General features: G+C 39.6%; 1 protein-coding gene across 1 annotated transcript in view; it reads left to right on the forward strand.

The window, feature by feature from the left end:
* Positions 1-8914, forward strand: part of C9 (complement C9) — a 54280-nt gene extending 45366 nt beyond the window's left edge. Inside the window, exon 10 of the mRNA XM_037529370.2 lies at positions 8505-8914. Within this exon, the coding sequence (XP_037385267.2) occupies positions 8505-8744 (240 nt within the window). The 3' untranslated portion in view covers positions 8745-8914. The remainder of the gene's footprint in view (positions 1-8504) is intronic.
* Positions 8915-17860: the final 8946 nt, after the last annotated feature.

Below are 17860 nucleotides of genomic sequence, written 5' to 3' on the forward strand. Positions count from 1 at the left end.
AATGAATGTTTATTTACCATAGTTTATGCTTTTCCCTAAAAGACCATTTATTTTTTTTTTATTTTTTTAATATTAAATTTTATTTTATATTCCCCCATACAATTGCAAACGCCCCATTCTGACCCCAATCCTTCCCCTCCCGCCCCCCCACCCCAAAAGCTCTGGTTTCATAGTTTTGTTGATTTTGATTTTCACTTTCTTATATTCATTTCCTGGTCCCTTATTTAAGTTTTCTAGATTCCTGCTATGAGTGAGACCATCCGGTATTTCTTTTTCTTTTGGCTTATTTCGCTGAGCATGATCCTTCCATGCCATCCATGTTGCTGCAAATTGCATTGTTTATCTTTTGAATGCTGAGTAATATTCCATGGTATATATTGTACCACATCTTCTTGATCCAGTCATCTTTTTGGCATGGGTTGTTTCCAAAGCTTAGCTATTGTAAACAGTCTGCTATAAACATAGGAGTGCAGTGCTCTTTGGAATTGATGTTTCTGTGTCCTTTGGGTAAATACCTAGGAGTGGAATTGCTGGATCATATGGAAGCTCTATGTTTAGTAGGTCCAGAAATCTCCACACAGCTCTCCATATGGTTGACCAGTTTGCACTCCCACCAACAGTGCACCAGAGTTCCTTTTTCTCCACATCCTGCCAACATTTGTTGTTGCTAGTTTTTTAATATTGCCATTCTCACTGGTGTGAGATGTATCTCATGGTAGTTTGATTTGCATTTCCCTGATTACAAGTGATGTTGAACATTCATATGTCTGTGGCCATTTCATTTCCTCTTCAGAGAATTTCTTTTTAGCTCTTCTGCCCATTTTTGACTGGATTATTTCTTTGTTGTTGCTAGTCTCATCAGCTCTTGCAGATTTTTGTGATCAGTCCTTTATCATTAGTGTTGGTGCAAAAATGTTCTCCCAGTTGGTGGGTTTCTCTTTGTTTTGTTATTGTCTCTTTTGCTGTGCAGAAGCTCTTAATTTGATGTAGTCCAGCTGTTTATCTTCTCTTCACTATCACTGTTTGGGTGATGTGTCTGTAAAGATGCTTTGATGTGCAATCCCGTAGTGTTCGCCTATATTTCCTTCTATATGTATTTTATGGTTTCAGGTCTTATGTCTAGTCTTTAATCCATTTGAGTTGATTTGTGTATGGTGAGTAGTGGTCAAGGCTTCATTCTTTGCATGTAGCGACCCAGTTTTCCAGCACCATTTATTGAACAAACTTCTTGCCTCCAATGCATAGTCTTTCGCTCCTTTGTCAAAGATTAGTTGACCATTAAATCTGGGTTATTTCTGGATTTTCTATTCGATTCCATTGGTCTGTATGTCTGTTCTTGTTCCAATACCATGCAGTTTTGATTTATGGCTTTGTAGTATAGTTTGAAGTCTGGGAGTGGATGCCTCCATTCCTTCTTTTTTTTCAGTAGAGCTTTGGCTATTCGGGGTTTTGGTGATTCCATATGATTTCATCAATAATTGTTCTATTTCTTTGAAGAATGCCATGAGATTTTGATTGGAATAGCATTGAATCTGTAATTGCTTTTGGTAGGATGGCCATTTTAATAATGTTATTCTTCCAATCCATGAGCAGGGGATGTCTTTCCATTTCTTTGTGTCTTCTTCTATTTCTTTTAACAGTGTTTTATAGTTTCTTTGTATAGGTCCTTTACCTCTTTTGTTAGATTTATTCCCAAATATTGATTTTTTGTTTCGATAATAAAAGGGTGGTTTTTTTTGATTTCTTCTTCAGATTTATTGTTTGTGTTATAGGAAGGCTACTGACTTTGCGTGTTGATTTTGTATCCTGCCACTTTACTGAATTGATTGATGAGTTGAATTAGTTTTTCTGTGGATTTTGGGTTCTCTATGTATATATCATATCATCTGCAAATAGTGATAGTTTGACTCTTCTTTTTTCCTATTTGGATTCCTTGATGTCTTTCTCTTGTCTTATTGCTCTGCTAGGACTTCCAGTATTATATTGAAAAGCAGTGGTGAGATTGGACATCCTTGTCTTGTTCCATCTTAATGAATTGCTTTCAGCTTTTCACCATTGAGAATGATACTGGCTGTGGTTTCATAGATGGCCTTTATGATTTGAGGTATGTTCCTTGTATCCCAAGAATTCAAGGCTTTTATCATGAATGGTTGTTGCACTTTGTCGAAAGCTTTCTCAGCATCTATTGATATTATCATATGTTTTTATATTTCTTTTTGTTGATGTGTTGGATAACGTTGATTGATTTTCGGATGTTGAACCATCCTTGTGCCCTGGAATGAATCCAACTTGTCGTGTGAATTATCTTATGAACATTGTTGGATTCTGATAGCTAAATTTTATTGAGGATTTTTGCATCAGTGTTCATTAGGGAGATTGGCCTATAGTTTTCTTTTTTGTGTTGTCCTTATTCGGTTTTGGTATTAGTGTATATTGGCTTCATAGAACGTGTTTGGTATTGTCCCTTCCTTCTCAATTTTTTGGAAGAGTTTGTGAAGGATAGGCACTAATTCGTCTCTGAATGTTTGGTAGAATTCATTTGTAAATCCATCAGTCCTGGGCTTTTGTTTTGGGGAGGTTTTAATTACCATTTCAATTTCGCTGCTTGTAATTGGTCTGTTTAGGTGTTCTATTTCTTCTTTATCTAGCTTTGGGTGATTGTAGAGTTGTAGGAATTTGTCCATCTCCTCTAGATTGTTGAACTTGTTTCCATATAACTGTTCATAGTAGTTACTGATTATTCTTTTGATTTCTGCTGTGTCCGTTGTGATTTCTCCTCTTTCATTTATGATTCTGTGTATTTGTGCTTTCTCCCTTTTTTCCTTTGTGAGCCTGGCTAGGGGTTTGTCTATTTTATTTATTTTTCAAGAACCAGCTCTTGGTTTCATTGATCTTTTGGATTGTTTTTTTAGTTTCAATTTCATTTATTCTGCTTTGGTTTTTATTATTTCTTCTTCTACTGGTTCTGGGTTTTTTGTTGTTCTTTTCTAGATCTTGAGCTTCGAGATTAGGTTTTTCTTTGAGTTCTTTCTTGTTTTTTGATGTGAGCTTCTATTGCTATATATTTTCCTCTTATTACTGCTTTTGCTGCATCCCATACATTTAGGATATTGGTGTCCTCCTTGTCATTCAATTCAAAGAATTTTAATTTCTTCTTTGATCCTCGTTAGTCCAGTGGTCTTCCAGTAGTGTGGCTTTAATCTCCATGAGGTAGGAAAGTTCCTTGCCTTCTTTTTATGATTTATTTCTAGTTTGATGCCTTCGTGGTCAGAAAAGATGGTTGGTATGATTTCAATCTTGGTGTATCTGTTGATGTTTGTCTTGTGCCCCAGTATGTGATCGATCCTGGAGAATGATCCGTGTGCGCTTGAGAAAAAATGTGTACTCCGTTTTTTTTGGTTGTGTTCTATAGATGTCTGTTAAGCCCAAATGCTCTAGGTCCTTATTTAGAGCTTTAGTTCTTTACTTATTTTTTGTCTTGTTGATCTATCCATTGTTGATAGTGGTGTGTTGAAGTCTCCCACTACATATGTGTTTTCTCTGATGTCTGTTTTCAGAGAGGACAACAGTTGTCTGATATATTTTGGTGCTCTTTTGTTTGGTGAGTATATGTTAATGAGTGTTATTTCTTCTTGAAGTATTGTCCCCTTAATCATAATGTAGTGACCATTGGGGTCTCTTTTTATTTTTTTGAGTTTGAAGTCTGTTTTATCTGATATAAGTATAGCTGTTCCTGCTTTCTTTTTTGGCCCATTTGCTTGTAGGATTGTTTTCCATCCTTTGACTTTGAGCCTATTTTTATCTTTTGTAGCTAAATGTGTTTCCTGGAGACAGCAAAAGGTTGGGTTTTGTTTCTTAATCCAGGCTGCAACTCTGTGTCTTTTTATTGAAGAGTTTAGTCCATTTACATTTAGAGTTAATATTGATATGTTAGCATCTGTATTTGCCATTATGTTTGTCTTTCCTTTGATTTTATTTATTTATTCTTTTAATAACTTTTTTTTTTTTTTGGTCTTCTTTCGTTGTTATTCGTCCCTCTGAGGTTCTGGCTTTAGGATTCCTTGTAGTATTTTTGGAGTGGGGTTTAGTCGTAATGAAATTCCGGAGTTTCTCTTTGTCTGGGAAGGTCCATATTCTTTCTTCATGGAGGAAAGAGAGCTTTGCGGGATAGAGTATTCTTGGTTGGCATCTGTTTTCTTGGAGTCTGTTGACTATGTCCCTCCACTCTCTCCTTGCCCGTAGTGTTTCTTCAGAGAAGTCTGATGTCAGCCTGATTGGTTTTCCTTTGAATGTTATCTGTTTCTTCCCTCTTGTCAGCTTCATTATTTTTTCCTTGTCCTGGATTCTTGGGAGCTTTACTATTATGTGTCTTGCTGTGTTTTTCCTTTCGTCGTGGAAGTTTGGTGTTCTTCTTGCTTCTTGTATATCAATTTTCAGCTCCTTCTTCTCATTTGGGAAGTTCTCTTCAATTATATCCATGAATATTTTCTCTGTTCCTACATCTCTCTCCTCTCCTTCTGGAATTCCTATAACTCTTATATTTCCTTTCCTCATGGAGTCAGATAGTTCCCGAAGTCTTTCTTCATTCTTTTTCCTTCGTACTTCTCTTTCCTTTTCTGTTTTGGTTCTTTTTATTTCTGTGTCTTCAAGATTACTTATTCGTTCTTCCATTTCATCTATTCTGCTTTCATTGCTTTTCCCAGAGTTCTTTAGTTCCTCCATTAATTCTTTGATCTCCTGCATTTCTCTTACTTCCCTCTTTAGGGACTCAATTTCCTTCTTCTGATCTATCACTTTTTTAATCATGGCAATTTTAAATTCTCTTTCTGGAAGGCTCAGAAGTTCTTCCAAGTTGCTGTCGTTGCAATCTGGGGAGTGGTTTTCTTTTTGTGGTGTGCTTCTTTCCTGAGGCGTTTTTAGGTTGCGTGTGGTTCTTCTACTCCCTACTGTCTGTTTTCTAATTTGTCGTATGCGTTGGGACACTGTGTTGCTCGGACTGACTGACATCTTGGGTGAACTTCTCCGCTCCCCTCTGGCTCTTCCAGGAGCCATCTCTGTCTTCTGGGGGAGCTTTCTGCTGGTTTTAGGCAGTTTTTACTGAAGAAATGTCCCTGTTCTCAAATGGCGAAGCGGGATGCAGTCCCTGCGCCTCCGGTTTCAGGCACACTCTTCTGCGCACCCGGTCTGCCCCGGACGTGGGTGCCTGCTCCCTCTGTGGGCTCAGACTGCTGGTCGGAAGGGGCCTGGCGTGGAATAACTTCCCGGCTGGCCACTGGGTCCTCCAGAAACCTTCTGCCCTTTTCAAGCAGACTTAAGAAATGTCCTGTTTTATAGGGTGTTAGTGACTTTTTTTTTTCCTGGTCGCTAGGTGGCGCCAGAGATCTCTCCTATTGTCCTTGGGGGGCTGTTTTTCGCCTCCCCCCACCCCGTGGGACAGAGAACAGAGCGGGAATGGTAGGGTACACCTCAACAGCTTTGGGGTGCTGTTTCTGCCTTGTGCCCCACCGTCGTGGAGAAACCACGCCCCGAATTTTCGTGCCCCGGGTCTCAGTTCAAAGCCCTCAGGTCCAGGACGCGGGCTGTAGCCCAGTTCAGTGGCGCGGGAATGGCGCCTTTTGCACCCGGCTCCCGTGCCTGGGCGCCTGGTTCCTGCTTACTCAGGGAGGGACCTTCACCTCAGTGAGGACCTCCGTGCGTCTCCCCGCAAGCCTAGGTCGTCTCCCCGCAAGCCTAGGTCGCAGGCGCGGGGACCTGGGCAGCCGCGATCCCGGTCTGCACTTGCTTTTCAAGCTCGCCAGGCGCGCCGCGTTTCCCGTGCAGGCTTACCGGCAGCCCGGGCTGTGTGCGCGTCTCCCGGGGTCTTTGTTCTTCTCTAATGGCGCCCGGAGCGGTTCGCTCACAGCTGCGGCGGATCCTGCAGGGTTCGCCTCAGCTCCCGTTCACGGGGTGTGGTGGCTGCAATAGTTCCTTTCCACTCACAGTCCCGCTTGCTGCGTCGTTTGTTCTTGTTGGTTGTTTTGGTTTGTTGTTTCCTCCTCTCTGCTGGTCGGAGAGTGCCGCCTCTGTGGGCGGGGGAGGGGAGCAGGGTTCTGCGCTTCCCTCCCTTCTAGTCCTCTTTTATGGCCAGTTTCTTCTTCGGGCAGTTCGCTGGCGTCACCCGTTTATCTTCCGTGTCCCAGTTCTCACTGGGACCTGCCGCTTTTCCTCCCTATTCACTTTTTTTAATGGGAGATCTTACTCGCAGTGTCTCCTCGCCGCCATGTTGCTCCGCCCCCTCTACTTCTTTTTTAAATAGTTTTCATTTATCTGCTAAAATTTCAAGCTTGACCCTTATCCCCTACTATGTCAATATATTTATCATAAAGTCTCTGTCTGATCACTCAAATCTTGATCCCTCCATAGTCTTTTAAAATTTTTATTATTTCTACTGGTTCTCAGTCATGCTGCCTTGTTTCCTTATGTACCTACTTATATTTACTTCATACTTAAATATTAAAGAAGTAATTTGAAGTCTAGAGTGACTTTTTTTCCTCCAAAGAAAACATTTATTTCTATTTGGAAAACTGGATTCAGGATTATGTTGATTCAACACAGACTTCCGTTTTTGTGAGTTACCTCAATTCCAGTTTCCTCTTATTTCAAGGATTGGGATCCTTTGGATCCCAGATTGTTTACATTTGTTGGTTCTGAATTCTGGCCTTTTTCCGCAATCCAGTAATGTGCTGCTGTAGCTCTTATCTCATCACCCCTCTACTGCCTCTTCCTGAGTAAAAAAATGTATCAAGTGGACTGGCTCACCAAGCTGAGTTTCTGCCTCCCCCCTGATCTTAGTACAGTAGTTCTTTGCTACTGAGTTAGTTCTTCAGGGTCATCACTCAGGTTTTTAATATTAGTTTTCTTTTGCTCATCTTTACTCATTATCATCAAATAGTTGAAACTATTTAATCCATCATTACCCTTTTGCAGGAATTTGTGGCATATTTTTTATCTATTCTTTCTCAAATCTTTATTCCAATTTCCTTTAAATTTTGTGTTTTCTTGTTTCAAAGTGCTATGCTGCCAAAGGGCCTTAATGTCTAACAATTTACTTATTCAAAAAACTCTTTATAGTCACCAGTTAAATTTGCTTAACTTAAATAAATGCATGATACAAGTTTTCTATATGTTGTAGTCTATCCACTACCACCACTTGGTGTATTCTGCCCTGTATAATTGGAATGCTTATGTTTCTGCCTTCATACCCTCTAATCTCTGCTAATAATCATTTTCTCAGGAAAGCCTTTCTAAAATTCTGTGATTCCATTACAGCCACTATGTATCTTCCTATAGGAATTAGTTTGCAAAATAAATTATTTTACTTCATTCTCTTTAAATCTAAATAAACGTAACATTGAGATCCCATCTTTCTGTGCTGCTGGAAAATTCTTCATTCATTTTCTAGATGGGGTTCAGGGGTTCCTTTCTTGGCTTATCTAGATTGATTTAAGAATCCTGATGGACCAGAGGTGGGGGGCAGTAGGTGGTGTAAGAACAAGAGGGAAGGAAGCATAATGGACTATGGTTGGGGGCTATGCGTGATACAGTAGTGGGTGCACTATAGTGATGATACCTGATGGGGGGGGGTCCTCATGTTACCTCAAATAAAAATACATAAATAAATTTATTGAAAAGAATAAGAAGAGAATCCTGATGCTTCTGTCTGAGAACTGGAAACATTGTATATGTATGTATTTAGCCCATTGTAGTCATCCTGATAACCTCATTGTTCAAAGCTCACATGTTCACTTGAAGTCAAGTGGTTCCAAGTCTTCCATGCCAAGACTGTGCACAGGAAACACTGACAAGACTAGAGCCTTGACTCTTGATGTCCAGCTCCCCTAGGGGCACATCACAGTTCTCCCTACTTCCAAAAATAACTGCTAGTCATGTTTTCCTGCTGCTTGAGATACATACTAATACCATTCCCTTCCTGGTCTGGAGGAATTCCCTTCCCCGGTGACATTCTTCCCATACTCCTCCCAGTAAAAACTTCTCAGCAAGTTCAAGCCTTTAAAGGAAAAATGGCCTTTAAAGGAAAAAAAGCTTGCCCTTGGGAGAATTCTGGACCTGACCTTGCACATAAATCTCCCCTTAGACAGGAGATAGAAAGCAAGCAACTGGCAACCTTCTGAAAGAGCAGAAGAGGGAAGAAGGCAGCAAAAACAAATCACAAAATAATGTCACTAAATTATCCTGCCAAAAGTTTAGATCCCTTATTTTCATTTTTAAACACATATACCTCTCCTTCTTACTGTTTCCATTTTAAATTTATCTGTATGATTATTTTAACATTAGTCTCCTTTCCCCCATAATGTGATCTCCGTGATCACACAGATCATTAGCTTTAAGCATTAATAGAGTCTTAATAGCTAACATCAATCTGGAAAAATAATCATTCAATAAATATTTGCTGAACTAATGAATCAGTAAAAAGACCTAAAATGAAATGTTTTGTTTTCTTGTAGCTATCTCCTATGTATAATCTGGTTCCAGTGAAAATGAAAGATGCACACCTAAAGAAACAAAATTTGGAAAGAGCCATTGGAGACTATGTCAATGAATTCAGTATAAGAAAATGCCAGCCATGCCAAAATGGAGGCACATTGATTCTGCTTGACGGACATTGTTTGTGCACCTGCACAATGTTATTTGACGGACTTGCCTGTGAAATCAGTAAACAAAAAATTAAGGTGAGAACACCTTAATGATGAAAATATGCATTTTGCAGCTATTTAATTTGAAAACTGGCTCTCGAATTAATTTGTACTTCTAGATTATCAATGTAAACAGACTAAAAATCAAATGAATAGTAAAAATGGAAAATTAGTCTTCATATGCCATTTACATGCAGTTTTAACATTTTGTATCTCAACATTTAAACCGAATTATTAAAAAAATTGCTGTAATTGTATTATTTTTTCTTATGAATTTTTATTTTTATTGGGGAGTAAGGGGTAGGTCGGGAAATGTTGCCAGGGGTATGCCCCATGAGTAATTGTATTATTTTAACTGTAAAAAAGTTTCTATAAAGAGAAAAATTTACAGAATAATAACAAACATCCAAGCACTCAACATCCAGAATTAGCAAATGTCAACCACATGTACATCATATATGCTTCATACATGTACATATATCCTATTTGCGTTTGAACTTATATATATATATATATATATATACACATAAATGCTTCTGAACTTCTTTTTAAGAAAAATAATTAGAGACACAGTAGAGTACTTTGTACCACATCTCCTTCCCCTAGAAAGCCCTGGTGCATTCCTCTCCCACACACCTCTCAGATACAGTCACTTTCCTTACCTAGTATCTATACAATTCATGTTTTTGTATTTGTACTAAATGTCTATGTAGAATAAAAATTCTGTATTGCTTGGAATATTTTTAAGATTTACATAAATGATATTGGCTGAATTTTAACTTTGATAGTTTAACTCTTCTAGTGTTTATGCACTGTTTTTTATGTGTAGTCATTTGAAATCATATTTTTCAAGTAGGAAAAAGTTTAGCCATATTTCTAATCATAAGAGGATCTGATTAGTGTTTGACCTGGCAGAAATAATTAGAATCTTAGCATCTTAGCAGATATATGAGAGCTTAGCCTAAGAGTTACTCCCCACAACATAGCTAGTAAGTTGTCTTCCTATGACAATCACAGCTTGCCTTTTTTTTTTTTTTTTAAGATTTATTTATTTATGCTAACAAGAACTGGGGTATTGGCCAAAGGCATGGGAGGTGAGAGGATTCACCAGAGACAGAGTGGGGAACAGAACAGGCAGATTGACCGAAGTACAATGTTGAGGGGAGCAGCGGGCAAGCCAGGAAAGGTCTGCTGAGTCATGTGAGTAGCTTCCTGGCCGGAGATCGAACTCGTGCTGCAGAGACTGTGGACAGCTTCACAGTGCTGCGCTCAACCCCTTGTGCCACCAGGGAGGCCCTTGGCTTTCTTACTGAACAAACACAAATTCCTGTAAGAAAATTTCTAAAACAACTCTATATTTTCCTAAAAAAAAGATTCAGTGTCAAGTTTTGTGTTCAACCATATTTTCAACTCTTACAATAATATTTTTAATGTTACAAGACTAATTTTGATCCTTTCTAGTAAACACACTTAGAATATGGTGGGTATGATAACAATCCACATAAGCTAACATTTGACTTAAAGTTAGAATGATCGATTTATAAATATATACTTACTGTAACATCTCATATCTCTAAAGTGTCCATCCTTGGAATGCTTTGCATTTCAAATAGCAATTGTACTGTCCAAAATTCCGTGCTACGGGTACTCACCATCTCTATTTCCTTGGCTATTATGAATATTTTGCTCTCTGAGTTCTTCAGCTGTACTTTCTAATTTTCCAATTCTCTTTTTTTTTTTTTACCAGCTACTTTGATTCCACCCTTTAGTGAATATATTGAGAAATTTTATTCAGTTATTTTTCTGAAATCACTGTTTGAATATTTTTCAAACTTTACTATTCTTTTTCTTTCCTAACCTATTGGATGATTTCCCTACTTTTATCATTTTTAACAAACTAAACATGTTCATATGGAAGTCTCTCTCAGATTGCTCCAGAATATACCATTTCTGTAGCACAATTCTCTGCCTATTAAGTCTGCTAACTCATTCTCCTGACATTTTTTCTTCCTTGAGTACTTAGCAACTTTTTATTTCAGGCTTAGTCTTCAGTGGAAATTGTGTCCTGTAGGGATCCTGGTTGCTCTGGGTAGTGAAGTTATGCCTCTGATTAGCTGCTTTTTTGGAGGTCTTGCTGTCGTCATCAGATTTTTATGTAAATTATTGATTCATGTTCTACATCATGTGTTTCTAGGACAATAAATAAACAAGTGCCCTCTCCCTTTTTATGTAACATTTTATCAGTACACCAGTGGCTCCTGTTGGCTTTTCACACCTGATCCAGTCTGGCCTACCAGTTGCTTGCTGAGACCCCTCACCCTGAGAAAAATTTTCTTGCCAAATCTTTTCTTCAAAGAAGCTCTTCAAGGCATCCAATTTCATCAGAATGTTCTGTTTCAGCTTCCCACTTAAAGTGGAGCTAGTGGATCATGGGACTGAAGACCCTGAGACATAATTTTTCTTCGTACATACTATTCACTTTCTCTGGACTGCCCTCCAACCTTCTCCTCTCTTCACCCAATCCAAACATCCTCGCTGTTTTTCAACAGTGTGTTTGCACTCCTTCTAGAACAGTGTTTCTCAACCTGATTGTTCATTAGATTTCCCTGATGAACTTTTTCAAAAGGTCTAAAGCAAAACAGATACCATCCCAAGCCAACCAAATGAGAGAGCCTTTGCTGTTGATCCTGACAGGACATGGTTATTTTCTTCTTCTTTTTTTTTTTTCATCCTCTAATCTATAGTCAAGATTGAAAACCCCTTTGCTGGATCCAACCCAATTAACCTCTCTTAGGTGAATTTTCACCAATTTTCCCAGGTCCCTCTCTATGTTCCTGGAGCATTTTGCCTTCTGCTCCTCAGCACTAATCACATTCACTCTCCCTACACAGATGAATGACCCCGCTAGTTTGGAAATGTCTTCTGTCTTAAACCTCATTCCATTCACAGCACCTAGATAGTGTCTGACACATCACAATGCAGCAGAGAAAGGGGGTGAATAAATGGAGGGGTGGATAGATGCAAGTTGAAGTCCCATTAGTTATGTAGAGTTGATAATCTGTTGTTTTCTCGAGTATTGCCTGCCAAAAAGAAAACGACTTGTTGGCTTCCCTGGGATCATATGGAAGGAAAAACACCAGGACTTTCCAATACATATCTGCCCCCGGAGATAGTCCTTGCTGCCAAGTAGAAAGCAATATATTTCATAAAAATCTCACCAAAGTCTGAAGTCGCCTTGCTCTAAGATCCAGAATGTTTCTTTTCCTTCTTAAGCTCCTATGATGTTTCCATTTGTTATGCCCTAATGAGGAGAGTCAGCAGTGAAATATGCCAGGACTGCTTTCTCCCACAGGCAATGCCAATCTCTAGCTAACAAAACAAAATTAAATTAAAAAGAGAATGTTGGTTAGAAAGACTTTAAAGTAATTGCCAAAGTGCTTTGTATGATTAATATGTTCCACCAGTTCCATTACCACAAGTCTGGACCAGGCAGTTTCGCTCATGTTTTCATAATTGGTCTTGTTTGGTTGTTCGTCTATACGTGCATGCTTTGGCTCGGCCAGTGCTGGGAACCTACCACAGGCACAACATTCTGCTCTCCTTAGTCTTAGCTCTCAGCTCAACTCATCATCTCCAAGGGAAAACACTTGTATTTGTAGTCAAAAACTATCTATCTCAATTATGTGAATTTGCTACTATTTGGTCATATTTTACAAAAAAAATGCAAAATGAAACAAAAAAAACAGAAGTTCATAGATCCCACTTAATAGCTAGCCTTATGAGTGGCATAAGGTAAGGCTGCCCACAAGAAGTTTATGGGAACTGGCTATACAACCTTGTTCATTAGAGACTATATACTTTATACCCTGGAATTTTTGAAAAGGTTTGGGGAAAAACTGGTAAGAAATGCTCAGCTACAAAGAAGAAAATGCAAAATCAAAAAATGTTCCGTTAAATGTCAACAACATTATCACTATGTCAACGTTATTAACTGTTAATCTTAATAAGAATTTTGTACATTTATAAATAAATTTTAAGTTAGGTTTTCTCACTTCCCAGGAATTCTCAAGTATGCACACGATTGCTGAGGGAAAACAGTAGCTAGACTATTGACTGGCAAATAATTTCAAAAGCAAAATTTTCAAAAAATAATTTTCAAGTTTCTTTCAACTGCAAAGAAAAAGGTTATTGAATGTGCTGTGCATTTTAATATGTTAGGTATGGTATGGAGAGGAGTTCTAAAAATAAAAGGTGCTTTATGATATTAAAATAGCCCTGAGAGGGCCTCCCCGGTGGCGCAGCAGTTGAGCACTGGGTTGTGAAGCTGCCTGCAGCCTCTAAAGCACTGGTTCGATCCCCGGCTGCTCCCCGGCCACTGGAGGAGGGTCCCACATGGCGCGCAAACCTCTCCTGCTGCCCGCTGCTCCCCTCAGCAGTGTACTTCGGTCCTTCTGCCTGCTCTGCTCCCCGCTCTGGCTCTGGTGAATTCTCTCACCCTCCCGTGCTTCTGACTGTACCCAGTGCTTGTATAAATAAATCTTAAAAAGAAAAAACTTTATAAAAAAAAAATAAATAAAATAAAAAAATAAAATAGCCCTGAGAGCTCAGGAGAATTCCCGTTTCCTGCCCCCAGAAATCTGGGTAAATCAAAAAATATTAGGATTTGTTAAATCTGAGTAAATACTGAACTCTGCTCTTAAATAATCCATTGTTGAGCTTTTGGCACAGAGGATCTGAATGAGGAGGAGTTATAGTAACTACTGACAATTTCTTACCTTGTAATCATAAAGTCAAACAAGAAAAGAGCTGAAATTTGACCAGACCTCAAAAGGTCGGCCTAACGATTTGCCAAGATCCCCTGTACTGAAAATGGGGGCTAAGACGCCAGTTCACTGTTCACAAGAGAGCCTCCGACTTCCTTCAAAGGTGACCTATCTGGTAAAGCATTTCCAGCAGGGGGCATTATTGAAACACCAGAAACCACCCAACCAGAAGCAGCACAGAGGAAAAAGCCCCGGGCCTGAAATGGGAAGAATTCCAAGAAACAAAGAGGTGTGGGCTTCTAGCTACTTGGCATTGCAACCACAGTCTACTTGTAGCTGGCAAAAAGCAGACTCCTGACAAGGAAACTCTTAGTTTGGCACACAGAGCACAATATCACCACTCCCAAGGTCACAAGATTTCTGAGGGTACAACCCACAAATGGAAGGAATGGGACGTGGGGAAAACAGGCCTTGAAGTCTCAGGAGTGACATTCAGATCATTTCCTTGAACCCCATCTGTTATAGGACAGGGAGAGGGGCAGCCCAAGCCCCGCAAACCTGCCTATTCTAAATGGGTTCTGCCATCCGCCGCATCAACACAAAACATAGGAGACTTTAATGGGAAGGAACTTTAATAAAAACTAGGAAACAATACAGGTGAGGCAAAGAGTCTAGTTTCTAAATGAAGCACCCAAAGTTACCCATCCCCTCGTGGGTAAAACTCCATCCATATGGGGTCGGCCCAGAGCAAGGCCCCAAAGCCTGCCACAAGTCTAAAACATCTTCCAGTGGGGACCCACAGAAAAGGGTCACAAACAACCAGACAAGCCCGGAAGGAAAAGAGCAAAATCAACATCAAGATAAAAGCTGCCATGGTCACCTCCCCACGGGTCTCACCCACATCTGTGTCACCCAGTCCACGACCAAAAGACAAGCGCAGTTTCTTCACATGTCTCTGTTATAGGACAGGGCTCCCCCTTTCCTGGGGACCACCCTGTTGCATCTCTAGGCTCCATGTGCCTCCTCCAGGTCTCCTTGCTCCATCCTGCTTCCTTCCTCAGTCTCTTCTGTAGCTTCTTCTCTCCCTGCTCAGCTCCACCCTTCCTTGGGTGGGGCAGGGAAGCTGGAACCTCCCCCTTTCCTGGGGACCACCCTGTTACACAGCCATGATCAAAAAGACCTGGAGGGGCTGGACAAACTTCATGCCCCCTTAAGATTAATGCAAAAGAAACTTATAAGTATTTCTACATTTAATAATTTTCCCCTTTAATACTTAAAACTCAGCTTGCTTATTCATTCTACTGATTACTTGGTAGACCATCAAAATATATCTACCACAAATGTTTAAGGTCTGGCTCAGCATCCTTACCCTGGCGTTACACCCTTGTGTCCACAGGACCATCTGATGGTGAAGCCAGTGCGATATTGCATGCAACAGCCCCACACCAGCAGCCTTGTGTTATTTTGGCCATAGCTATTTATGAAGAGCAGTCCAAAATGGTAGATAAAAGACTAGGCTCAATTTAATTTATTTCTGAAAAAAAATCTCTTTCTCTTTCTCTTTCTCTTTCTCTCTCTCTGAAACACACACCCACACAAACTTACAAATACTTTGAAAGACAAACCTCACACTCCATGTCCTCCGCCACCACCTCAGCCTCTCCATCCCCACAATTCATGTTGATTATCCACTACAATGCTATGAGCAGTGAAATGCTTCAAGAGAAAGGAATGATGTGGCCATTTAACAACAGACAAATGACTAAACAATACATAAGTCACCAGAAAAGTCACTAAGTCCAAGAAATGCCCAGGAATAATGTTATCTCCTCATGGTATGCTTCGGTTGATGCTTTGCAATGACGCATGCAATGATTTGACAGCTAACAGACAAGCAACGAATGGTAGTTGTCACTATTATTATCGTGCTAGGTTATTGATACAAATCTTTCCAAGGTTAAATCTGAAAATTGAGGAAACGATATATGGCAGAGTAGTTCAATGCTTTCCACTAAATAATTATTGAGTTCAATTTGTTGTTTTTTTTGGGGGGGGGTATTTTTTTATTGCAACCAAATATACATTGTGTAAAATTTATCATTTGAACCATTTTTAAGTGTACAATTCAGTGACACTAAGTACATTTACATTGTTGGGCAATGCAGTTGCATTGCATTGTCATATCTATCTCCAGAACTTTTCAACATCCTAACCTGAAATTCTGTACCTGTGAACAATGGCTCCAGTTCCTCTTTGGCATTCCTAAGTCTATAAAGTCTGAAGGCACATCAGTTATTTTTCAGCCGTTCTGGCTTCACCTTCCTGATGGGAGGGACACTGGGAATGAATGGATGGACGAATGAATGATGATTTAGGAAAGAATAAAGGAAACAAGAAGGACTTGTTTTTCATTCATTCATTGAAATGCAAATTATTGTCCACAAATTATCAGGAGCTATGATCAAGACTATTATGGCCTGTATTTTGGTGGGTTTTTTTTTTTTTTAAGATTTATTTATTTATGCATATAAGAACTGAGGTACATACAGGCCAGAGGTGTGGGGGTGAGAGGATTCACCAGAGACAGAGTGAGGAACAGAACAGACAGATTAAGTGAAATACACTGCTGAGGGGAGCAGTGGGAGAGTCAGGAGAGGTCTACTGCGCCATGTGGGTATCTCCCTGGCTGGGGATTGAACTCCTACTGCAGTGGCTGCGGATTGCTTCATAGGTTGTGTCTTAACCCCTTGTGCCACCAGGGAAGCCCTATTTTGGTTTTTTGGTTGCTTTTTTTTTTTTTTTTTTTGCATAGCAGAACTAGGGTGTAGGCCACATGTGGGGGGTAAGAGGATTCACCAGAGAAAGTGGGGAGCAGAACAGGCAGATCTACTGAAATACACTGCCGAGGGGAGCAGTGAGTGAGTCAGAAAAGGTCTACTGTGCCACTTGTGGGTTAGCTCCCTGGCAGAGGATCAAATCCAGGCCCTAGCAGTGATAGCACTGAGACTTAACCCCTAGGCCACCAGGAGGCCCAAAACAAGTTAAATCTTGCTTTTTAGAGAGTAATTGAGATGAAAGGATTGCAACTTGGATTTTACTTCTGAGAAGACTACACAGAACTAAAGAGGTAAGAAGCCATGAAAAGAGAATAGCAAGAGACCATAGACCCCACAGAGTCTCATGAGTCCACAAGATAGAAAGATGGATGGATGGATGGATGCATGGATGGATGGATGGATAAAACAAATGAGAGGGTAAGATACAAATAATAACCAAAATTACAAAGGAAAGCCATAAGTAACGACTATTCATTAAATAATGAATATATGCAATATATATTGCTTTTAGAAGCTTTGTTCTTTGTCTCTTTGTTCTCCAAAGAACAAAGTAGTTTGATAAAAGATTCTTTAAGTACAGTTTAGATTATTCTTCTATTGTCCTATTTCATCATTTTTTTAGAGCTGAGTAAATGGTTGTCTAGAGTTGGGTTTAAATGGTAAAGACAATTTTTCCCTGCTCTTCCTGAATTTAAATACAAAATTCTTGTTCTATTCAGAGATGGAATAAATTTTTCTGGACTTCATAAGTTATTTCTCCCAGGACACTGATGTTCTAAAGGGACTAAAGCTTCTTTTATTAAAATTAGAAAGTGAAAAAATTTATTTTGCTTTCAAAACAAAAAAGAGAGGAGAAATAAGCCAAATCCAGGAGCTGCCCATTTCCGCCTGCATAACCTTGCAAAGCAAGCCTATTCTTAACCTGCTTTCTTCCTGCTGCTTTCGACTTGGCTATTCCATATCTATCCAAGCAGGGAAACTAGAATTTCCTTGCATTTTGTGGATCTTTTTGTGAGTTCAAGTTGTTCTTTGTTGGAGCACATCACATGTATCTTGATAAGAGAAAAAAAAAAAAAAAAAGACTATAATGACATTTGAGTCGACCACATTCCAGGTCTGGAAAGTCAAGGTGTGACTTCACATTTCTGTACTCTAATCATTGTCAAAGAACAGCAGAGCAGTTACCATCTCCTAGTATTTGTCATTATTTTAGCCAAGAATTGTGCTTACACTTCCCATAAGTGATGGGCTTCAGGGCAGGCTGTATACATGCCGAATTAGTGTGCAAACTGTGTACCACTTCCATCAGATTCTGAAAGGAAGCCATGAGCCAAAAACGGTTTAAAAAAATAAAATCTGCTCTAGTATCTAGGGTAACAGAAGGAAGTATGAAAATTAATTCATACTGGAGGAGTTTCAAATCCAGTTGGGGAGCCAAATCCAATGCAATGGGAGAACCATAAAAGGCAAACATTTTATGTCTCAGTCTGTAGTTCAGAAAAAGGGGAGAGCAGTGAGGCAGTGACACAGAAGGCTTCCTGGAAGAGGTGAGACTCTACATCTATTC

This window comes from Talpa occidentalis, unplaced genomic scaffold, assembly GCF_014898055.3.
Source record: "Talpa occidentalis isolate TD23 unplaced genomic scaffold, MPIMG_talOcc4v2.1 talOcc4.6, whole genome shotgun sequence".
Classification (NCBI taxonomy): domain Eukaryota; kingdom Metazoa; phylum Chordata; class Mammalia; order Eulipotyphla; family Talpidae; genus Talpa; species Talpa occidentalis.